The 21316-nt window shown below is 43.8% G+C and overlaps 1 protein-coding gene across 4 annotated transcripts in view; it reads right to left on the reverse strand.

Annotated features, from left to right (window-relative positions):
• The window catches only part of RBM33 (RNA binding motif protein 33), an 86030-nt gene extending 74121 nt beyond the window's left edge, over positions 1–11909 (reverse strand). Inside the window, exons 1-3 of one of the 4 annotated variants that reach the window (XM_081931517.1) lie at positions 11392–11909; positions 4883–4961; positions 2069–2117 (exon numbers count right to left, since the gene is read on the reverse strand). In XM_081931517.1, the coding sequence (XP_081787643.1) occupies positions 2069–2117; positions 4883–4961; positions 11392–11395 (132 nt within the window). In that variant the 5' untranslated portion in view covers positions 11396–11909. Of the gene's footprint in view, positions 1–2068; positions 2118–4882; positions 4962–10477; positions 10834–11391 lie in introns of those variants that run through there. The other 3 variants (XM_081931515.1, XM_081931516.1, XM_081931518.1) reach the window with 3 other exon arrangements.
• Between the last annotated feature and the right edge of the window lie 9407 nt (positions 11910–21316).

Raw genomic sequence — 21316 nt, forward strand, 5'->3', positions numbered from 1 at the left:
AGGATATAAATCAGCCAAAGGCCTGGTTGAAAGGCTAACTGGGAAAGATCTAGAGACAGAAAGTGTGTGGAAATTGGAAGGAGTTCAGAGAACAGCAGCAAAATTGCTAAAGGTTGGATAAGCTGCTATGCTGCTCTGAACACCTTCCAATTTGTTAATTGTGTTGTCAACATTTGTTTCCATCCAACAGAAAGCAGGTCAAGTAACCAAAAAAGAGGCATATTAGTACAACTTGTTTTAAAGGACAACATATCCAATTTTATATTAACCCAAAAAAGACAATTTTAAAAGCAGGCTAAAAAAATTCTTTGAAAAAAGAAATAGCTTGATCGTTAAGTAGAAGATTAACAAAAATGCAACAGGGATGAAGTAAGTGAGACAACAGATCTACTACTGTTTGCTTTGTTTAAAAATGCTGCAAGAAAAATGATAGGGAAACCACCACATGATAGGTTTAAGAAGCAGTATGAACAAACCGCATCACAAGCAACAAGAGGCTAGATCAGGCATAGGTAAACTCGGCCCTCCAGATGTTTTGGGACTACAATTCCCATCATCCCTAGCTAATAGGACTAGTGGTCGGGTATGATGGGAATTGTAGTCCCAAAGCATCTGGAGGGCCGAGTTTGCCTATGCCTGGGCTAGATTGTACTAAACAATGGGTTAGACCAAACCCAAGTTAGCTGGATCCACTGAAGTCAATGATATTCAAGTCATGACTCAAAGTCAGTAAGAGAGTGGGTACTTGCCACAAGTGTTTATGCTTTGTGGCCCACAATTTTTGCTATCCTAGTAGCCAAACCACAATAACCCTTCATTTGTTGACCTTGCACTGCAGCTCTGTATGAGATCAAACACAATCCCCTACTCCACTCTAGGGTTTGGAGCTAGAAAGAGGTAACTTGCTGGTTTGTGTGCCTAGACAACTCCAAAGCTGGGAAGGTGGCTATAATGCATTACAGGCTGGGGTCCACTTGCCACAGCAACCACAGAACCTTGTTTATAATGGATATTCCCTCCTCATTTGATTTACTACATACACAGACCTTGTCTCAAAGAAAAATCCATGTTTAACATCAAACAGGACTAATAGCTACATCAAGTATAGCAATGCATACTTTGGAGAACACTGGTATTTTTCAGTGCAAAGAAAACACAAATTGCTGAATTCATGACTCTGCATAAAATAATATCAATATGCTCATTTTACTTTTGCCAGCCCACAGAAAGGGGAAAACAGCTATTAAAAGGAGCCTAACAAGCTTTCCACATCCAAACCTCTGGGAAATTTTCTCAGCCCTCCTCTGATTTCCATAATTTCACAAAGCGCTAGTAACATTTTGGCATCCATCTGTCTCAGGAGACAATGGCAGGGGTAAAGACACACGCTTTATTGCAAGTGGGGCAGATGAAGGTGTTTTGCTGCTGCAGGTGCACCACCGAGTTTATTCTCTCTGTGCTCCTCCCAGAGGTCATTTGTCCTCTGGTCACTACTGTTCATACATGAACTGCTTGTCTGTTTCCAGGCACTGCTATAAGGGCCAGAAAAGCTGAATGCTGCAAATCTGATGGTTTTCAACCCTGTATTCAAATATCTGTTTTTTTCCACTTGCCTGGCAAGATCATTGATACTTGGTATACAAGCTCCTGCTAAATAGTCAGGTGAGAGTTTAAAAAGAGCTATTTGTCATTATTAAACAAGAATATCGCATACTTCAAGTTTCCCCTCAATGCAACTGCTCTATATAACCAACCTTTGGTCTTAGAACAGGTCCTTCTAGCAGTAGCTTCTGTGTACATTTATGTTCATAACTGCCCTCACACCACTTTGTGAAGTAAGCAGGAGAAACTGCCAATCATTCCATACATGAAAGAAATAGCACTGGCTGGGAAACCTGGCTTTGTTGAACTCTTTTCAGGCTGCCATATACAAGCACATGCTTGAAGATAAACACAATCAGGTTACTGTCAGAGCTGCTCCAATAAACTCTACAAAAACAGAAAACTGGCAGAACCACAGAAGTTAATGTCTTTTTTACATATTTATGCATACAGCTTACTTATTTACCTTTTTGCCAGCCAGCAAATCTTCTCCTAGCAAGTCATCGTCTAATTCACTGGAAGAAAAAATCATTCACAGACTTACAATGAGCTTTCTGAAGCAAGGATTCTAAAAGCTATTGTAGTAATTCATAAAATAGTCAAAGTTATAGAAATGAGGAAGCAATTTCAGGGTTGCCATATTTCAAAAACAGGTTTTTTTAGGAAACCACCAAAATAAAAACTCTGCTGTTATGGGAGCCTTTTGTCTGAATAGTGAGATAAAAATACTTTAAATAAACAAACAATTAAATTTATTATTATTTAGGTGACTTAAAGGCTAGAGACAAATAGTTACATAGTGCTTCATGATGATTCTAAAAGAACTTATGGTTTCCATTTTACCACCAGTTATTTAATATTGAATCCTCCAGATCATTTTTGACCACTGACTCTTAACAGTACTGAAGAACAGCAAATTAAATATAACAAATGCAAAACACATTTTGATGTATCTAATTTTAAAGAAAGATTAGCAGTCTCAAAACCATAGTTAGTGCTTGATTTAACTCCTTTCAAGAAAAGCTACTTACCACAGCGTAAACCTCTCATGGAAAGAGGCAGGGAACTTACTGAGGATAAGGAGTGTCACAAAGAAAGACTGCCAATCTTCATATAATGTAATTCCAACACATTATCAACATTGCTAGGGGTTCTTTTGGCTCAAGTTTGTGGTCACCAAGATATTATCACTCCTTCTCCCCGATAGCTCAGTCTGGTTTTGCCATACGTTGGAGCAACATTCAAGCCTGTCTTGTCTTAGTTATCTAGACTCTGTTTGGAGCTCTCCAGGGTGCTACTTGCTGTGACTGGTGTTTTAGGACTGCAACCTCTGCTTTCTTTGCCTGATCTTACTTGGTCATGCTCACTGGCATCCAACCTCAAGATTACTAAACCTTGCCCAACTGGAATCCAGTCTCTCCTTGACCTGGCTTTATTGACTGGATCCTGAACTGGCACTAGCAGTGCATGACCTTGCATCCCTGGACTAGCACACACATCCACTCAGGCTAGAACCCTTACCACTGACAGAACACCAGTCCCCTAATGTTTTCTCCTGAAATTAAACATGCATGGGGAGAAATGCTCATTGCTGTTCAGGACAATAGGTCAGGAGGGCCATTCATCAAAACCACCCTAAAGATACTGCATTAGAAAGAAAGTGAAAGTTCACCCATACAATTTCTGAAGAGAACACATATCTAAGAGAAATCAACTATTCGAGCTGAAAAATGCAACAGTTTGCGTAACCTACAATTCCTATTCCTTCCTCTTATCAAAGATTACCAGCAACTTTCTTTCTCCGCATCTCCTCTGTTCCCACCCCACAAAGAAGTGGAAGCATTTGCTCTGTTGAAAAGCAGGTGCTAACTGGGATGGGGACACCAATATCCTTTCCAAGTGGCAAGAAAGAATTCAGATATGAAGTAGTAGTAACAAGATATAAAAGCAAGCTGTCATTCTATTGGTGTTCACAGTGCAAAACATTTGGAAGAAAAAAGGATCGTGTGCAAATATTACACCATGGGGGCCTGAACATATGGTGTGCTGCAAAGAAATAATGTTCTGCTGCAGTCATGTCCTGGCTGCTGACTAAAGCAGCTGGAGTCAACATTGCTGGCACTCTGGAACTATCTCAAAAGAGTGTAGGGAACAACTATTACAGGCCACTTGAACCTAACTGTACACAATGATAGCATTTTCAGAGACTCTTCCCTAGCTACAGCCACCATCTGTAACCCTACACCTCTTCCTATACTATGAAGATCTGAAATAGTGCCAGAGTGGCAGCACTAGTTGCAGTTGCTGCTTTGGTGAAAAGGGTCTTGTTTCTTAGCTGAATACTGGGGACAGGGCTCTCACTGTGACGGTACTCTGCTTATGGAACATTCTTCCCTGGCAGATTTGCCTGGTACCGATCCTGGTGTCTTTTCAGCATCAGCAAAGACTTTTTTGTTTATTTTCCCACAAGTTTTATTTAACTCTTACTGCTTGTTTTAATGCTGCTGTTTAATGCTGTTACCTGTTTTTTTAGTACTGTGTTTTACTGTTCTATTATTTATTTTAATCGTACTTTGGTAAGTTTGTAAATGTTTATATTTAAGGGCACCACAAAAACGTTAACAAAAAATAAATATGTAACCTGTTTTGAGATCTACAGGAATGATAATGTGTTAGCCACTCAATACTGCTAGGAGCTGTTGCATTCAGTTTGCCTTAAGATCTAGGGGCACCAACAATGCAGTTCTCTACAACTTGCCTTGTATAAGATGCTGCTGTAAGCCAATGCAGCACAACCCTTTGCTTGCATCACAACAGAAGGTAGTCCTGGGTTTGAAGTCTCAAATATTTGCCACTAGCATTAATAGGAAAAATGGCAAAAGTCAATTTAGATATTAAAAAATGTTTAAGAGGGTTTTTAGGAACCTGTTTGTATCCAAGATAAAACATGTTATGCTTTAAAGCAAAAAATATTTTTCCCATGGAATTCTCTCTTCTTAACTAAACTGCATTTAGTTATGAAGCCAACTGCAAGAGCAAGCCTTACCCTGCCAACATTTTATGCAATGTTCTTCATTATACTAGACTTGTTCATGTCTCCAGATTAAGCTCTTCACGACAGGTGTACATTATCCACAACTGAGCATATGACACAAACACAGCAGGCAGATAACTTCATTAGTGTATGAATTTGCACTTTAAAAAAGCAGGATACAAAATACAAACTCAAAATAAAATGGAATTCCATATAATGAACAACAACATTTTTAAAAGGGCTTACCTGTCCCAGTCTTCATCTCCAGTTCTCCTCCTCCAAGATCTTTCTGCACCAGGCTTATCGAACTGATCAAAGTCATCATCTGTAAGCAGAAGACATTTGGTGATTTGCACAAGAATACAGAAAGAAAATCACAGATCATAAAACAGCAGTGCTGACATTTTCTCTCCTTAGAACTTGCCAATTGCTCTTACACTTGTTCTTCTATGAGAAGAACTGAAAAATATACTAGACTTATTAAAAGGAATCCTGAAAGGAATCCTTCTAGTTTGCTAGTAGTACCATTAATCTTCTCAATTCCATTATGTTATTGATGCTGTTCACTGCCACTGCTTTCTTTGATCTTTTGATTGCTTATTATGTTGGGTGCTCCACTGAGAATCATCTTAAATAAATGTAAGCTCTTTTACATTACAATGGTAAAAACCACAGCACCCTATGACAGCAAGTTCCATAGGTTAACATGCACAATAGAAAACCAAATTAAGTTTGCCACTTATTAATAACAAGACTAAAGGACATATTGTAAAGCAAGGAATCAGAATGACCATTTTCTGTGCTTGTCTGAAGTGGTACATGTCTCAGCTGATTTTTGCATTTAAGATTTCTATTAAGCTGCCATGGACATTAATTTAACAGAAAAACCTGATATTTTTAAAACAGAGGTTTAACATTAAAACTCCACCAATTCCTAGTTTTCAGTAACTCCTTCCTGCTGTGAAAGACATTCCATGCATATGCAGGAAATTGACAGAAAGCCTATTCTTTTTTTCTGCAAACAATATGGATTTCAGAAAGCTTTCCTGCCCTGAAATGTTACCTCTGTACAAAAAGTCACATGACATCCTCTTCAATATGCAAAAGCCATCATTACTACTCAGGTACTGACACTCAGGTACTGACACTGTGAGAGCCATTACTCCTCCTTGTGGCTGTTCCACTGAAAAAAACTTCTCAATAACCGCACACCCTCTGAAAATTCAACTGAACCTGCCTCTTTCATCAGACTTATTAATGCAGAATGAAGCTGAGACTGCAAAAAACAACAACTATTAAATGTTCTGTTATATAGCTAATCTTAATGTCTTTCATTGCAGATGGTTTATTGTTGTAACCCACCCCAGGATCCTAGTATTAAGGCAAGGATCTAAGTTTATAAAACAAACAAATGTACCTTTTGACAAGCTAAATGTGCCTACTATAAGTATGGATCTTGTTATTACTCACAAATTCATTTGACATGACTCTTAGGAGAACAATTCCCCCATGTGTTTCAACATCTACATGAAACTGTTGGGAGAAGCCACATCAAGGTTAGGATTGATGAGTCATCAATATGAAGAGGACACTCAGCTATGACTCATTTTTCTGTCTGCTCGTTTCAAGGAGGCTGTTGAACTCTGAACACCTGTCTGGAAACTCTACTGGGTTGGTTGAAGGTAAGCAAGCTTAAACTTAATCCAGGTAAAATGAAGGTGCTGTAGATGACTTTGAATAGATATTTCAAGTTGTTCAGGACTTTCTACTTCAGCAACAACCACTTGATTAGAGCTCAGAAGCAAACGGGTAACCAGTGCAGTTCTTTTAGGAGTGGCACAATATGCGCCTGGCCAGTTAGCACCCTGGATGCCACTTTCTGTAGATCAACTAACAGTGTTCAAGGTCAGCCAAACACAGAGCACATTACAACAATCCAATACTGAGGTCTACAAAACCATGCACTACAGTTTCTAGGTATTCTCCATCAAGGATGAGACATGGCTGGCAAACCTAGGTACTCTTCACTACCTAGGCTTCAAATTATCACACTGAATCTAACAGTATCCCCTCTCCCACTTTCAGGGCAAGTGCAACCCAACCCAGAGCTGGCAGATCTTTCATTTTCTAAACCCAAGAACCAGGAACACACAACACCTCTATCTTGTCTGGATTCAATTTCAATGTGCTAGCACACATTCAGCCCAATGCCGCCTTCAGGCAACTGCTTCTCCTGATTCAGAGGCAAGAGACAGACAGACAGAGCTGGGTGTCATCGACATACTAATGACACTTCATTCAAAATCTCCTGATGACAGCTTGCAACAGCTTCATTTAGATGTTGAACAGCGTCAGAGACAAGACTAAACCTACAGGACACCGCAGGTCATATCTCATGGTGCTGAATGGTAGTTCCCCAATGCTATTTTCTGGGAAAAACCTCTGGAACAGAACTATTGCAAAACAGTGCCTCTCAATCTCAATCCATGAAGCCCCACTAGAATGATAGATACTATGATCAACGGTATCAAGAGTCACCAAACTGAAATATGTGTAAGGCTGTATTCCCTGAATTCCTCTCCCAAACAAAAGTAATCAATTACTACAACCTCAGTAGCCTTAAACCAGATTAAGGTGGATCTAAATAATCCACTTCATTCAAGGCATGCTTGTAGTTGGGTCACTACCACTTTCTCAAGCACCTTGCGAAAAGAGGATATTGGTGACCAGAAGATTTGTTAGGAACTTCAGTGTCCAAGAATGTCCTCATTGAGCACAGATGGCACTTCCCTCTCACACAATGAGTATTTGCCACACACTGCACCCTCCAATTCAACCCCCCTGGACCCAGTCAGGTTTAATAAGCCATTGAGGCAAGAGTTGAAAAGACAAGTGATAGGCCACCCTGCAAGTTTACATTCAGACTTTCTTATATCAGCTGAAGATCTCATTAATTTCAAGATTAAAAAGAAAAAAGAAAAAGAAAGGCTACCTGACAATTGTTCATATAACTGTGAAGAAAGCAGTCAAAGTAATACCCTCATCCAGAAATGAATCTAGGCCCCATTGTGCAAAAGGTGGCTTAGGTAACCAGTGTCTGCCAAGCAATTAGTTCTGTTAAGAGCAGTGGTTCTCCAAGGGTGTGGTGTGTCACACACTGGTGTAGCAGGAGATGATGGCAAGTGTGATGGAAAGATTCAATGAAAATCAAAGGAACATTTAAACATTTCAGTGTAGTATATAATATCAAAGTATTTTTTTTTATTTGCAGAGAATGGGGCATCTTTTCAAAATGAGAGCAAGAACATCAAGTGATACTGAGGACAATCCTGTGATCTAAAATCGCCAGCTGAACAAAGTTCTGAGAATAGTATTGGCTATTCTTCTATAGTTCTCCACAACATATTGTTATGAACAGAGATTTTCAGCTCTCATAAATGTGAAAGTTCAGAAAAGAGAAAGGTTTATTTGTGTTGATGAGGAGATGAGAGTTTTTTTGTCTCAAATTAGATGTAACATAAATGAGATTACCTGGTTTATAATTACATTTTGGGAATGATTCATTTTCTTATGTAGCTGCATTGTTTCATACTTTCTGAGTGTCCCATGTTCATACTATAAAGTAGTTGTGTTCTATTTTATAAATCAAGCACTGCTAGGAGTTGCTTCTTTTTGTTATCAATTTTTAAAATGGTGCAGTGCAAGCAAATTTTTATTCTGAAAGTGTGGCCCAGAGAAAAAAAGGTTAAGAAACACTGGTTTAGAGAGTGAAAAGTCTCTAGGCATGCTAACAATGAACAGTGGGGGTTGGAATATAAAACAATTTTCCAATCCAAGGAAGATTATGTAATGCAAGAATGTTAGAAGTTTCGCAGTAAATGTTTCAGTTGTGTGCTTACTTGCTAAAGCTTAGTAAGTGTTAAGGTGGCATTCAGAACCATCAGTTAGAATTGCAGCATAGTTTTTGCGGAAACTAGTAATGTACACGATATATCTGACAGCAGAATTCAGGGAGTACTCTGACAAATCTTAAGTTTCCAGACAAAGTAATGATATTAAACAGCAATCACAATTCATAATTTAAATCCAAACAAAATTTTGCAAAAATAATATTTGAGCTTCCAAATAAAATCTAATAGTGTAATATCAAGACACTCAATTGGAATTCCATATTTCCTCAGGTCAGTTTGGCACTATCTCTTCTCTGATACTACTTCAAGACCCTTTAACTGTCATTGCTGCAGTTGCTCTCAAGCAAGTTGAAAAAAACTCGAGGGACTCTAGGATGGTTTCAGGTAAAGTAACTATACATTCTTATGATGGGAACAAAAAACAATTAAAATGTTCAAAAAAAGTTTCTAACCTACAGATGGGTTACCCCAAACAAAATTAAATTCACCTAGCAAAGAAGAGGGAACATAGTACTAAAAGGCTTTTTTTCCTTACTGAACCATGCTACCACAGCAGTATTGAAAGAATCACTGATAGCACTAACATGACTGAGCCTCCCTTCTAATTCCTGGATCCAGCACAAATTCAATTGCTGGAATAGCCAGGCCAGCTAAGGGAACAGTTCTGCAGTTGAGTGTTAGTTAGAAAGACAAAAGGCCAGATTGGAGAGTTGAGTGATGTGAGTTAGAAGCAATGCAGCAAGCTGAAGAAAGACTCAGAGATGTTTGATTTCTCTATGAATCCAAAGTTGTGGCTATGGGAGAAACAAGGCCCTCCACTGGCGACTCAGGTTGTATATATGTGTAAATAAACAATATATCCTAAAGACATCACAGTCTCTGCTGTTCCTCATTCAGAGGAAAACAAGCCCTGAGTAAGTGTCTGGAACCCCTCAAATCTCACACCACACAGATTGGGGTGGAGTGCAACAATATGTAAAAAGGTGTTAGAGAAGCAACCCAATCAGAATAATATCGGATCATTTAATCCTTACTCCCCACTTGTTCAAATGCTCTGTTTCCAGAGTTGGTATTAAATCCAGTGCAGTCCACACTTGTGACATGAGACTCTCCCCTATTTCAAGGAAGTCTTACAAATCAGATTGGTCTCTCCTGCTTTCCTAGCCATAAAAGCACGCACATAATTCATCCTCAGACCCAATGTCTTTCAGCACTGACTTCTGGTGGCCCACTCTTCATCCGAAGTGAGCAGTCTGTGGTTATTGGACTATAACTCCCATCAATCACAGCTGACTGCTGGCCACCCTGCCTGGGACTGATGGGAGCTGGGAGTTCAACGAACCTCTGACGGCTCACCTTCCCGATGAAGGCAGTTGGCAACTCCCCGGGCAGCTCCAGCATCAAGCATCCCTTTCATAAGAGCATCGTACCGCTTGTCACTCCCCCGCCCCAAATATCTACTCCCCCGTCTGCCAGTTCCCCGATACCCCAGAACCAACCCTGCGCGCCTCTGACCAATCTCTCTCTCCCTCTCGACGTAATCTGTGGATGAAGCAACCCCACCAGCACAGGGGAAACTCGCGGGGCCCTCTAGCTATTTCCTGTCAATGTATCAATAGAGGATCATCCCACGACCGCCACGTTACAACCGACGATCCGCTTTTGCTTCATACAGGCCTTACTAAATAACACACACACACCCCGCGCACGCGAAAAACATTGAGGGGGGCGGAGTTAAACCCTATGGAAAACAGTAGGACTTCCTTCCGAGCAAACGACGGGGCTGACAGGGGCGCCTGCGCCACCCGCCCCTCGAGATCAAAAGCCCCCTCCCCACTCGCACGCTCCCCCCAATCGCCGCCCCGCCGTTTGTATCCCGAGCCGGCCGCGCCCCCTCGGCCTTCGCGGGCGGAGAATTCCCCCCTCGTACCTGCTCCTCCGTCCCCTCCTCCTCCCAAGGCAGCTGCCATGGCGTCGGGCCCCTGCGAGGACCCCCGCGCCCCTCCTGCTTCTCTCGGCCCCGCCGCGCTGTGAGGGAGGGAGGTGGGTGGGTGGTTGAGCGCCCGCCGCCGAGGAGCTCGAAGCAAGCTAGCACAACATGGCGGCCGGCGGCTGAGGGAAAGACGACGGGAGCGGGTGGTGGCGGGGGGAGCGGACGACGCCACTGGCGCCGCGTTGCACTCTGGGATACTGGAGGACCAGCTCCCTCCTTGAGGCAGCGCGCCGCTCGTTGGTTAAGCCGCCGCAAACAGGCCTGGAAAAAACAACAACCCACTTCTCGCGAGCCTGCGCAGTTTCGGAAGTAGGGCGGAAAAGGCCGCGGGTGGGCGTTGGGCAGTGACGCAAAGGGCTTGCGGTGCGTGCGCAAGGAAATGGCGATCCCGCCCCCGCTGGTTTCGCGGACAAAAAAAGCGGTCCAGCAATACGCATGCGCGCAGAGGAAGGCTGGCGGTTTGAAATCTCGGCGGAGCAGCGGCGTGGCGCATGCGCAGAATTCATTAATTGAGTTGGCGCTGTAGGTGGGCTTTTTCCAGGGCAGCTGGGAAATAATCCGAATTAATCTTTCTTGCCGCTGCCGGGTTCCCTAGGGCCGAAACAAGGAATATATGCTTGGCATTTGAAACCCATCATTCTTCCCATTCCGTCTTTCGCCCCAGCAGATCCGTGTCCTGATTCTATTAGTAACAGCGATGAGGATGAGGATCTCGCTGACACGCATAAACACCCCCAAAGGGTGCTGGTCGTGGGAATGCGCTCGGCTGCGAGTTGACGTCCTCTGTCCCGCCGAAGTGAGCCCTCGGCAGTAACGCGGGAGTCGCCTTCCCGCATCCCGCTCCAGCTTACCCATTTTCGCCTCCCATTCCTGTTTTAGGAGGGGGCTCTGGTTCGTTTCGGCGGAATTAAGGCTTCAAGCCTCTGACCCGCTGGCTGACCTCGGGGGAAAGTGGCCGCCGACTCGTTCTCATTGGCAGGAACCCAAACCCCCGACGGCAGCGCCGGGTGGCTTGAATTCTGCCCTCCTTCGCCTGGACTCCTGAACCTGCCTCGCTCCGACTCCGCTCCCGGTCAGCCCAGCTGAGACTCGCTGGCCGTGGATCTCGGGGGCTCCCCAGATCTGCTATCCTCCAAAGTCCCTTTTTTTAAAAAAAAACTGGGACTTTGTGTAGGCAGGCCGCTGCCGTTCTTTCCCTGGGGAAAAGGAGTCTTCGTCATCTTGCGATGTCCTACCTGTTTGTTTGTTTGTTTGTTCCTTTCCCGACTGCTTTTTAAATAAGTGTTCCAAGGAACGTGGACTCCTTCCTTCAACTCTGTTAATGACTCCTATCAAGACCTTTTTTATACAAGCAACTCAGTCTGTTACAACTCAGTGTGTAAAGTCAGTGGACAGAATAAACACCATTAGGTGTACCACGCTGGATTATTATTGGTGTTTAATGGTTCTTGGTTTTGTATTTGTTTAAATACCAATTAAATTGGTAAGAATAATAATTAATAATGAGATAAATAATATTATCCCAGAAAAGTGGCGATGATGATGAAGTCAAGGCTATCAATGGCTACTAGCTAGGATGACTATGCTCTGTCCCCAAGATCTGAATACAAGGTGCTGGAAACTGCAGGAGAGTCTGTGGGCTTCTGGTTGGCTGCTGTGAGAACACATAGGCCACGCCTCATCCTGCTTTTCTTAGGTTGACCCCTGTTTTTAGTCATTGTGCTGGAATGGCTGGCTGGAATGGAATTAAATTAAATTAAATTGACATGAACCGCATTGTTCATTGTTGTGTATTATTTCACAATTGTATATAGTGTTTTTAAAAATCAGGCACTGTTTATTACATTTGTATACCGCCCCTATACCCGCAGGCCTCAAAGCATTCTGGGAAATGATATATAATGGATTGGAAAGAATGTTTAAAATAACATTTGTGAAAAAACCAGAGGCTTTTTTGTTAGGCATTTTAGGTACAGACAGTAGCGTAGCATGGGGAGTGCAGGGGGGACCGGCCGCACTGGGCGCAACATCTGGGGGTTAGGGAAATCCACGGGTTAGGGGGCGCAAATCCATGGGTTAGGGGGTGCAAATTACTTGCCTTGCCCCGGGTGCTGATAACCCACGCTACACCACTGGGTACAGAGATTCCGAAAGAGCAGAAAAGACTATTTACGTATGCGATGACAGGAGCAAGAATACTACTGGCCCAGAGATGGAAAGAAGACAAAGTTCCATCCAGAGAAGAATGGCTGATGCAGATGATGGACTGAGAGCTTTCCATCAGTCCTTCAATATCACCTACTGAACTGTTATGTAGATCTCTCCACTCATATCTGCTGAGCCCCTACCTAAAAATGGAATTCAGGCATGGAAATGTATTGTTCTGAAGCCCCTGCTAGCTTAAATCAGAGGTATAATACATGTGAAGTAACAGATGAAGTCACCTTATGTGGAGTCAGCAAGCAGACCACTGCTCCATCCAAGGCCCTACTACCTGAGATGCTTTTAACATTTATTATTTATCATTTATTTCTTGAGTTTATATCCCACCTCCAAGTTGGCATACATCTCATTTAATCCCCACAACCACCCTGTGAGGTATGTGAGACTGAGAGACAGTGACTGGCCCAAGGTCTTCTGGTGAGCTTTATGGCTGTACCTTGGTCTCCCAGGTCCTAGTCCGACACCCTTTGATGGTGGGGACTGAAACAGAGTTCTACTTGCAAGTGTGCTGAAGAAGCACCTAAGGGGTCTTCCGAAATGTTCAACTTCCAAAGTGCGGCTTCTGATTGGCTACAGGAATCAGAAGCTGTGGAAGCCCCGTCGGACGTTCAGCTTCCAAAAGAATGTTCAAAAACCGGAACACTCACTTCCGGTTTTCAATCGTTCAGAAGCCGGAATGTTTGACACCCAAGGTGTTTGGGAGCTGAGGTACAACTGTACTTTTTACATCCCACTAACTGTTTTAAAAGTGGTTTTAGGTGTAGGTTTGGAATCAGGAGTAGGCATTCTTGGGACCTTATGGGAGCCACTGCCAATCGCTGGTGGGGAAGCTTTTTCAGCCCAAAGGCTGCACTCCCTTCTGGGCAACCTTCTGAGAGCCACAAGGCAGTGGTGGGTAGGGCCAGAGGCACAAGTGGATAGAACAATGGAAGGAGATGTTGCCTTTCTACAGTAGACGGATTTCTGCACACACATCCATCAGTGTCCTCCAACTAGGCAAGCAAAGGACATCTGAGTTCAAGGACACTTTCCAGCCAGAGAGAAACATTCAGGGTGCAAAGCAGGACCAGTGAGGGATGTGGTCTAGGGAGAGCTCTGAGGGCCAGACAGACAGGCTAGGAGAGCTCCGATCAGGCCCTGAGCCTGAGGTTCCCCACCTCTGCCCTGGAACCTCCTGGCCCTGCTGCTGTCACTGCCTGTACATCAACCCTCTCCATGCGTGCGAGTGAGACCAAGAGTGAGGAGAAGGAGCAGCCTCCTCCGTTTCTCTTGTGCTTTCTTCTTGAGTGGTTGTGTGGATTGGGTCCAGAGGGCAAACGAGGACAGAAGAAAGGATGTGGACCTGCTCAGGTCGTTGCCCCAAAGCCTGGAGTCAGCATTGTGACCTGTTCCTGGAAGTAGCTGCTGAGTCTATGGTAGCGGATATGAGAGAGACCTAGCTTCATTGGGCCTGTGCTAAATTCAAGGCATAAGGTTCTCTGCTTATCTTGCCAAACCATCAGATTCATTTATCAGCCGCGCTCCACATTAAGCTCCACACCTTGTTTTTAATTAATTTGTTCCTTTCCGCCAACAAGTGAGGTAACCCATCCCCTTACATCTCACGCTACAGTGCAAGAGAGCCCAATAGAGATGCCTCCTCCAATATAGACACAATTTTTTGAAGAGCTGTCTTGAATAACCAATTATTGACTTCATTGTACATTGTAGTAGGATTTAATTAAGCGATAAGGCCCATCATAGTAGGGTCCTTTATCTTCCCGATAAGGATTTGTCAGGCTTACCCCAGGAGGTCTTTATCTTAAAGATAAGGTGAAGGTACATAGGTGTCTCCTTGTTAGTTTAAATCCTTTAATTAAAAGGACCTTTTTGCAAAAGTTATAGGTTATTGTCTTTGCCTCTCCTCCTGAGAAATGCAAAATAAGATGACACATTGAACTGGACAAACATTGTCGGTGAAAACTTCCAAAGGAGTTCTGTACAGCTCCCAGGCTTGGCCCAATAAAAAGGTAAAGGTAAAGGTACCCCTGCCCGTACGGGCCAGTCTTGACAGACTCTGGGGTTGTGCGCCCATCTCACTTAAGAGGCCAGGGGCCAGCGCTGTCCGGAGACACTTCCGGGTCACGTGGCCAGCGTGACATCGCTGCTCTGGCGAGCCAGAGCCACACACGGAAACGCCGTTTACCTTCCCGCTGGTAAGCGGTCCCTATTTATCTACTTGCACCCAGAGGTGCTTTCGAACTGCTAGGTTGGCAGGCGCTGGGACCGAGCAGCGGGAGCGCACCCCGCCGCAGGGATTCGAACCGCCGACCTTTCGATCGGCAAGTCCTAGGCGCTGAGGCTTTAACCCACAGCGCCACCTGCGTCCCCAATTGTTCCTTACCTAATTCCTTACCTAATTAATTAATTATCTAATGACCTAATTCTCAATCATTTTCAAGGACCAGAGCTCTCGCTCTGTATATATGTTTATCAACTTGATGGTTGGATAATGAAGATTGTGAAGAATGTTGGTGACCTTCATTGGTCAAAACTGGTGGAATCGAAAGCTGACTCAGCAAGTAAACCCCTAAAATGCATTGACTTCCCAGCAGTGCCCTATGTAGCAAGATCTTTTAAGTATCAAAGGTAGAATTCTACTGGTTTCAACAGAATGATTTAGCAGTTCCTCCCAGTGTTGCATCAGGTAGAATATCTTTCATCCTCTGTGATGGAGTCCTCTAATGGAATGTACCAGAAAACTGGTGAATCCTATCCCCGACCTAAGACCAGATCCCCCACATAATTGCCACATAGGTTATCCCATATCCCACAAGTTTTAGAATTTCAAAAGCTGTGGAAGTAAACAAGATGCCCACAATCCTACTAGTTGTGACTCAAGTGAGTTAAGCCACATTCTATATGAGAAATTAAAGGTAAAGGTACCCCTGCCCGTACGGGCCAGTCGTGACTGACTCTAGGGTTGCGCGCTCATCTCGCTCAAGAGGCCGGGAGCCGGCGCTGTCCGAAGACACTTCCGGGTCACGTGGCCAGCGTGACGAAGCTGCAACTGGCGAGCCAGCACCAGTGCCACACACGGAAACGCCGTTTACCTTCCTGCTATAAAGCGGTACCTATTTATCTACTTGCACTTTGACGTGCTTTTGAACTGCTAGGTGGGCAGGAGCTAAGACCAAACGACGGGAGCTCACCCCACCGCGGGGATTCGAACCGCCAACCTTACGATCAGCAAGTTCTAGGCACTGAGGTTTTACCCACAGCGCCACCCGCGTCCCTATGAGAAATTAAACCCCCTCAAACCATTCAAGCAAACACACAAGATGGCTTTTCCCCTGCACTGGGATAACTAGTTCCTTGTTGGATCTGGCCACAGAGTAACACCTGCCTTAGTTACCGTACATCCCAGTTGGACTACTGTGATGTGCTCTATGTGGGGCTGGCTTTGAAAAGTGTTCAGAGGCTTTGGCTAGACTGGGGCTGGTTACAGAGAGCATGTTGCTCCCCTGGTTAAAACAACTTCACTGAAAATTAACAACTTCACTGGCTACCAGTCCATTTCCGGACAACATTCCAAGTGCTGCTTATGCCCTATAAAGCTCTATATGGCTTGGGTCCAAGCTACCAGAAAGATAATATCTTTCTATGCAAACCTGCTCAGTTGGCTGCTAAGATCCTCAGGTAAGTAAGCATCTCTTGGACCCATCAACATCAGAAGCATAGTTGGTGGTCACAAGAGATGGAGTTTTGTCTTCTTTTTAATGGGCCACAGGTTCTCCATCCCGGATGTAAAACCAAATGTAGTGTCATAGCTTAGTTGGATATTGAGAGATCAGAAGTATAAACATACAATTATAGGCTTCACATTCAAATCCAAGCTCCACCTCTGCATTCATTTTCAAGATGGCTTTGCTAGTAATGATATGTAAGTTGCCAGATATATAGGCTGCTTGTGAAATGAATATTTTAAAACAGATTTGTAGCCTGTGATTTACATGCTCCTTTGAAGCTTTCACTGATAAGGAATGCAATCATCTGGCATCAGTTTATTGATTTAGAGAGACAAAAGAACAAAGAACAGAAAGAAGAATTTACCCTGATGAATCTGTATTTTTCAACCTCAAACAGGAAAACATATTGCAATTCCTGCTAGAATAGCTTTGAGACAGCAAACACATCCACTGTTATAATAGCACCATTTGATTGTTACCTGTGGGAGTAAACCCAAGCATTTATTTGTATCTGTTAAGTTAGAAAAGATGAATTCATGATGCTGTTAAGCTCATACAGAGCGTCAGATCCTTCTGTCTAGAAATAAGTTCAGTAAAATAATGAGGAAATAAAATTAGGAAAATTAGGTATTTCTGGAAGCCAAGCACAATCCATCAGGAAATTGTCTGGTGCAAGTTCTGATGAAATGAATGGAGGTTCACAACAGCAATACAATGATTCTGTCCTGTACCTATTCATATCTGTAATAGGGCTGTGCGCCTGAGTTGGCTGAATTCCAAACTCGTTTATTTTGATTCAACTGAAGTGATTCAGGATACAGAGCCAGGTTGGGTCAGCCCTGGATTAGCTTGGGTCAGGGTTGACCCAAAGTGGTGGATCAGGCCCCAGACTGGATTGGGAGCTGGGCTTAGGTAGGATAGCTTCCTGTACAAAACTCCGTGCATAAAACTCCCTTCCCTAAAATGGTCCATCATATACCAAAGGCATCTCTAGCAGGCAATCTTTATTTGAAATGCCCAAGCAAGAAGATAACCTGGTCCCCGTAAGTGTTGTTGTTGTTGTTGTTTAGTCGTGTCCGACTCTTCGTGACCCCATGGACCAGAGAACGCCAGGCACCTCTGTCCTCCACTGCCTCCTGCAGTTTGGTCAAACTCATGCTGGTAACCTCGAAAAGTAGATTACTCTAAAAGTAAGAGACACGGGTGGCGCTGTGGTCTAAACCACTGAGCCTCTTGGGCGTGCTGATCGGAAGGTTGGCAGTTTGAATTCTTGCGGCGGTAGTAAACTCCCATTGCTCTGTCCCAGCTTCTGCCAACCTAGCAGTTCAAAACCACACTGGTGCAAGTAGATAAATAGGTACCACTATGGCGGGAAGTGCGCTCTGGCTTCTGTCACAGTGTTCCATTGTGCCAGAAGCGGTTTAGTTATGTTGGCCACATGACCCAGAAAGCTGTCTGCGGACAAACGCCAGCTCCCTCGGCCTGAAGCAAGATGAGCGCCGCAACCCCATAGTCGCCTTTGACTGGATTTAACCATCCAGGGGTCCTTTACCTATTGTCCTTTTTACTGCTAAAAGTGTTCTCACTTGGATGTTTTTTCTCTGCTGTCAGAGGCAACATTCCTCTGAATCCCAGTGGCTAGGAACTGCCTGTGGGCAAGAGGTAGGGTTGCCACATTTGGTCGAGCAAAATAAAGCACAGATCAATGGTGGGGATTGGAGGCCCCACACTGTCTCATGACACCATGGGAAGATGGCGTCCTGGATTTTGGCTTCAAAGTGTTGGAGGATATGTCTGAGTAAACATATACATGATGGTACTGTAAAGGGAGGCCATATGCGTAAGTCTTAAACATGCTCTAAACATGGTGTGTGTTCTAAAACAGCTGTTTTGGCTGCCGGTTCATTTCCTGGCCCAATTCAAGGTGCTCACATCAAGGCTTAAGGCCCTCAATGACTTCGGCCCGAAATATCTGGGAGACTATCTCCTTTGCTACAACAAATCCACTTGGATGCTAAGATCAGCAGGTGGGGACGTGCTAATATGCTTAGATTAAGAATGTAAATGCATCAAAACAATAAATTATCAATGACATATGTATGTCTTTAGAGTAAATAAAAACCATCAGAATGCAATGATAAGGGTAAAATTGATTCTAGAAAAGATGAGTAGCGGTGGAGGGAAATTAAACAGGTTTATTTTATTTTGTTTTTGTTTTTTCTTTTTGTTTTTTGATATTGTATAATGATTTAATGTTTCTTTTCTTTTCTGTTATGTATTATTTCTCTTTTTTTAATTAAATTGTATGATGGAAAATCTAAATAAAAATACAAAAAAAAGAAAGAAAAAAGATCAGCAGATGGGGGCTTCTTGGTACTTCTACCTCTCCCAGAGTCTTGAGATGGCAGCAGCCCAAGAGAGGGCATTCTTGGTGGCATTCCCTCCCCACAGACGTGTGTCTGGCTTCTTCATTAGATGGCTGTTGGCAAATGCGGAAGATGCAACCTCTTCACTCTGGCCTTTGACACTTGAGATGCCATGCTCTTGCAATAAAAAACAGGATGTCCTCCCCCCCCCCCAGGATACTTGCAGGATACGCTCAGTAGAAAGCCCTGTAGACTTCAGTAGTGCTTCCTCCTATGTAAGTGTGTTCTGCAGCCCAGACTTTCCTTCCCCCTGCAATGCGTAGCTGGTCATTCTGGTTCTTCTCCACCAAAACCTTTCCTGCCATTGCAGAGCGAAATTTCTCACAGCCCTTTAGAACCAGGGAGAGGTCGACAAAACAGGAAGCCATGTAGAGAGATGCACAAGGAAGCAGGACAGAGAACAACAGCAACAAGGCTTGTTAAAAGACCATTGAGCAGCACACCCGCGTATACACCCAATGCGATAATTGCCGTCTCTCTCCTAACAGCACACGATAATGGCATAACACCAAATTTCAGACATCTGAGCCTCACCAAGGGAATACCCTGCAACAGATGTTTAAAGGTGGGTGTGGTTATAAACAACTGCAATCCAAGTCAGAGAGAAATCCCATGACTACAAAGCACATGTGATTTGCACAGAAATGCTGTGCTCTCGGATGAATGGGCTCTTGGCCTGGGTCCTAAGACTGCAAGATATGGCCCACTTCAGCTCCAGGTGTGTTTCTGTGGCAAAACAGCTCCTGCTTCATTTGAAGCTGGCGATTTGGCGACCTTAACTCACATCCTGGGCTACACCTCCTCCCCTTTCTGAACTGTTGTGCATTTCACCCACTCGATGTGATGTGGAGTCAGGCGATTTGACTAGGTGAGTTACAACAATAATCAATTTTATAAATTTGGCAGCTTCTACGGTATAGGAAGTACAGGATAGGAGTTGTTCTACTACCTCCTTGGTGGTCTTCCCTTACACTTGGTGTCTAAGATAGCAGAAGCAGTCATTTTCACAAAGTGTCAGCAAGTATATTTACCCAACACAAAAATCACCTCATAACTCCTCTTTTCACTTGATTTTGGTGAAAACAAAGTGTATTTAAGAGCTGGGTTTAGATAGAAAATATGGCAATTTGGATGATCTGGTAATCTGAACTCCAACTAGGTACCTACGCTCCCAAGTGAATTTGGTTAATCATATTTTAAAGCCATCAAACTTGGTGACCATAACTACATGCTGTGGAAACTAATTCCATTGTTTTAACTATGCATTGTGTCAAGAAGTGCTTTCTTTCGACCATCCCAAATCTTCCAACACTCAACTTCATTTGATGCCCACAAGTTGTAAAATTATGGGAGGGGGAGAAAATATTATACATGTCTGCACAGACGTTAAGTCCCAGATACAATAAAGCATTAATCCCAGATAAATGTGTACACGATTGTCATCTGGATCTAGCCCAGTGTTATTCTAGAGTACTGAGTGAAATCACAACTTTCCTGATATATTCCTATGGAAGTTTCATAATGCCACTATATAATTCAATAGTACTCCTGTGTTTAGGAAACAGTGTAGTTATGGTGGCTTGTTTTATGAGCAATTCAGCAGAGATATAGAAAGAAGGTATAGAATCATAGAATTGTGGAGTTGGAAGGGACACAGAGGATCATCTAGTCTAACCCACTGCAATGCAGGAATCTCAGATCATACATGACAGATGGCCATCCAACCTCTGCTTTGAAAGCCACCACCGTTGTTAAATCATGGAGGCCTGAAAGCCTAAAGCATACAGTGATGAGTTTCAGGGGTCAGTTTGGATGATACCCTGGGTCCCTTCCAAACCTGTGATTTTGTATCTGTGAACTTAGAATCTATAGCATGGGGCCTGCTTAATTGGTCAGGCCAGCTCCTTTGTCAATACAATTTCAGTAGGTACTCACTAAAGTACCCCACAACTGCATCTTAAAAGGAGTTGCTCTGTTGCCATAGAGACAAACAAGGGGGCTTTCCCCACCTCTCCTGACTGCAGGCCACCTCATCCTAGAAGGGAGAACAATGGGCAGAGCGAGGGACTGTGGATGAGAGAATGTGTGAGAGAGTTGGGCTGATGCTAGAAGCTGGAGACAGAGGAATGTCTTGCTCTGAGCTAGAGCCAAAGCTTAGTTTAGGGCTTCCCCAGAAAACAGGGGTGCCAACTTGACTAAAATAGGGGGGGTAGGTAAGCCCCACCCCACATAATCAATCACAAGGTGTGGAGCGCACACACCATTTGAATGGCAATGCCCATCAACTTTGGGAGGCCCTGGACCCCTCAAATATTTGGGGGGGGGGACTGAAGAGACCTCGTCCCCTAGGAGTTGGCTCCTATGCCAGAAACCCATTGGGGAAGAAAGAGCTGTTGGGG

This window comes from Podarcis melisellensis, assembly GCF_964234715.1.
Source record: "Podarcis melisellensis genome assembly, chromosome: 12".
Lineage (NCBI taxonomy): Eukaryota > Metazoa > Chordata > Lepidosauria > Squamata > Lacertidae > Podarcis > Podarcis melisellensis.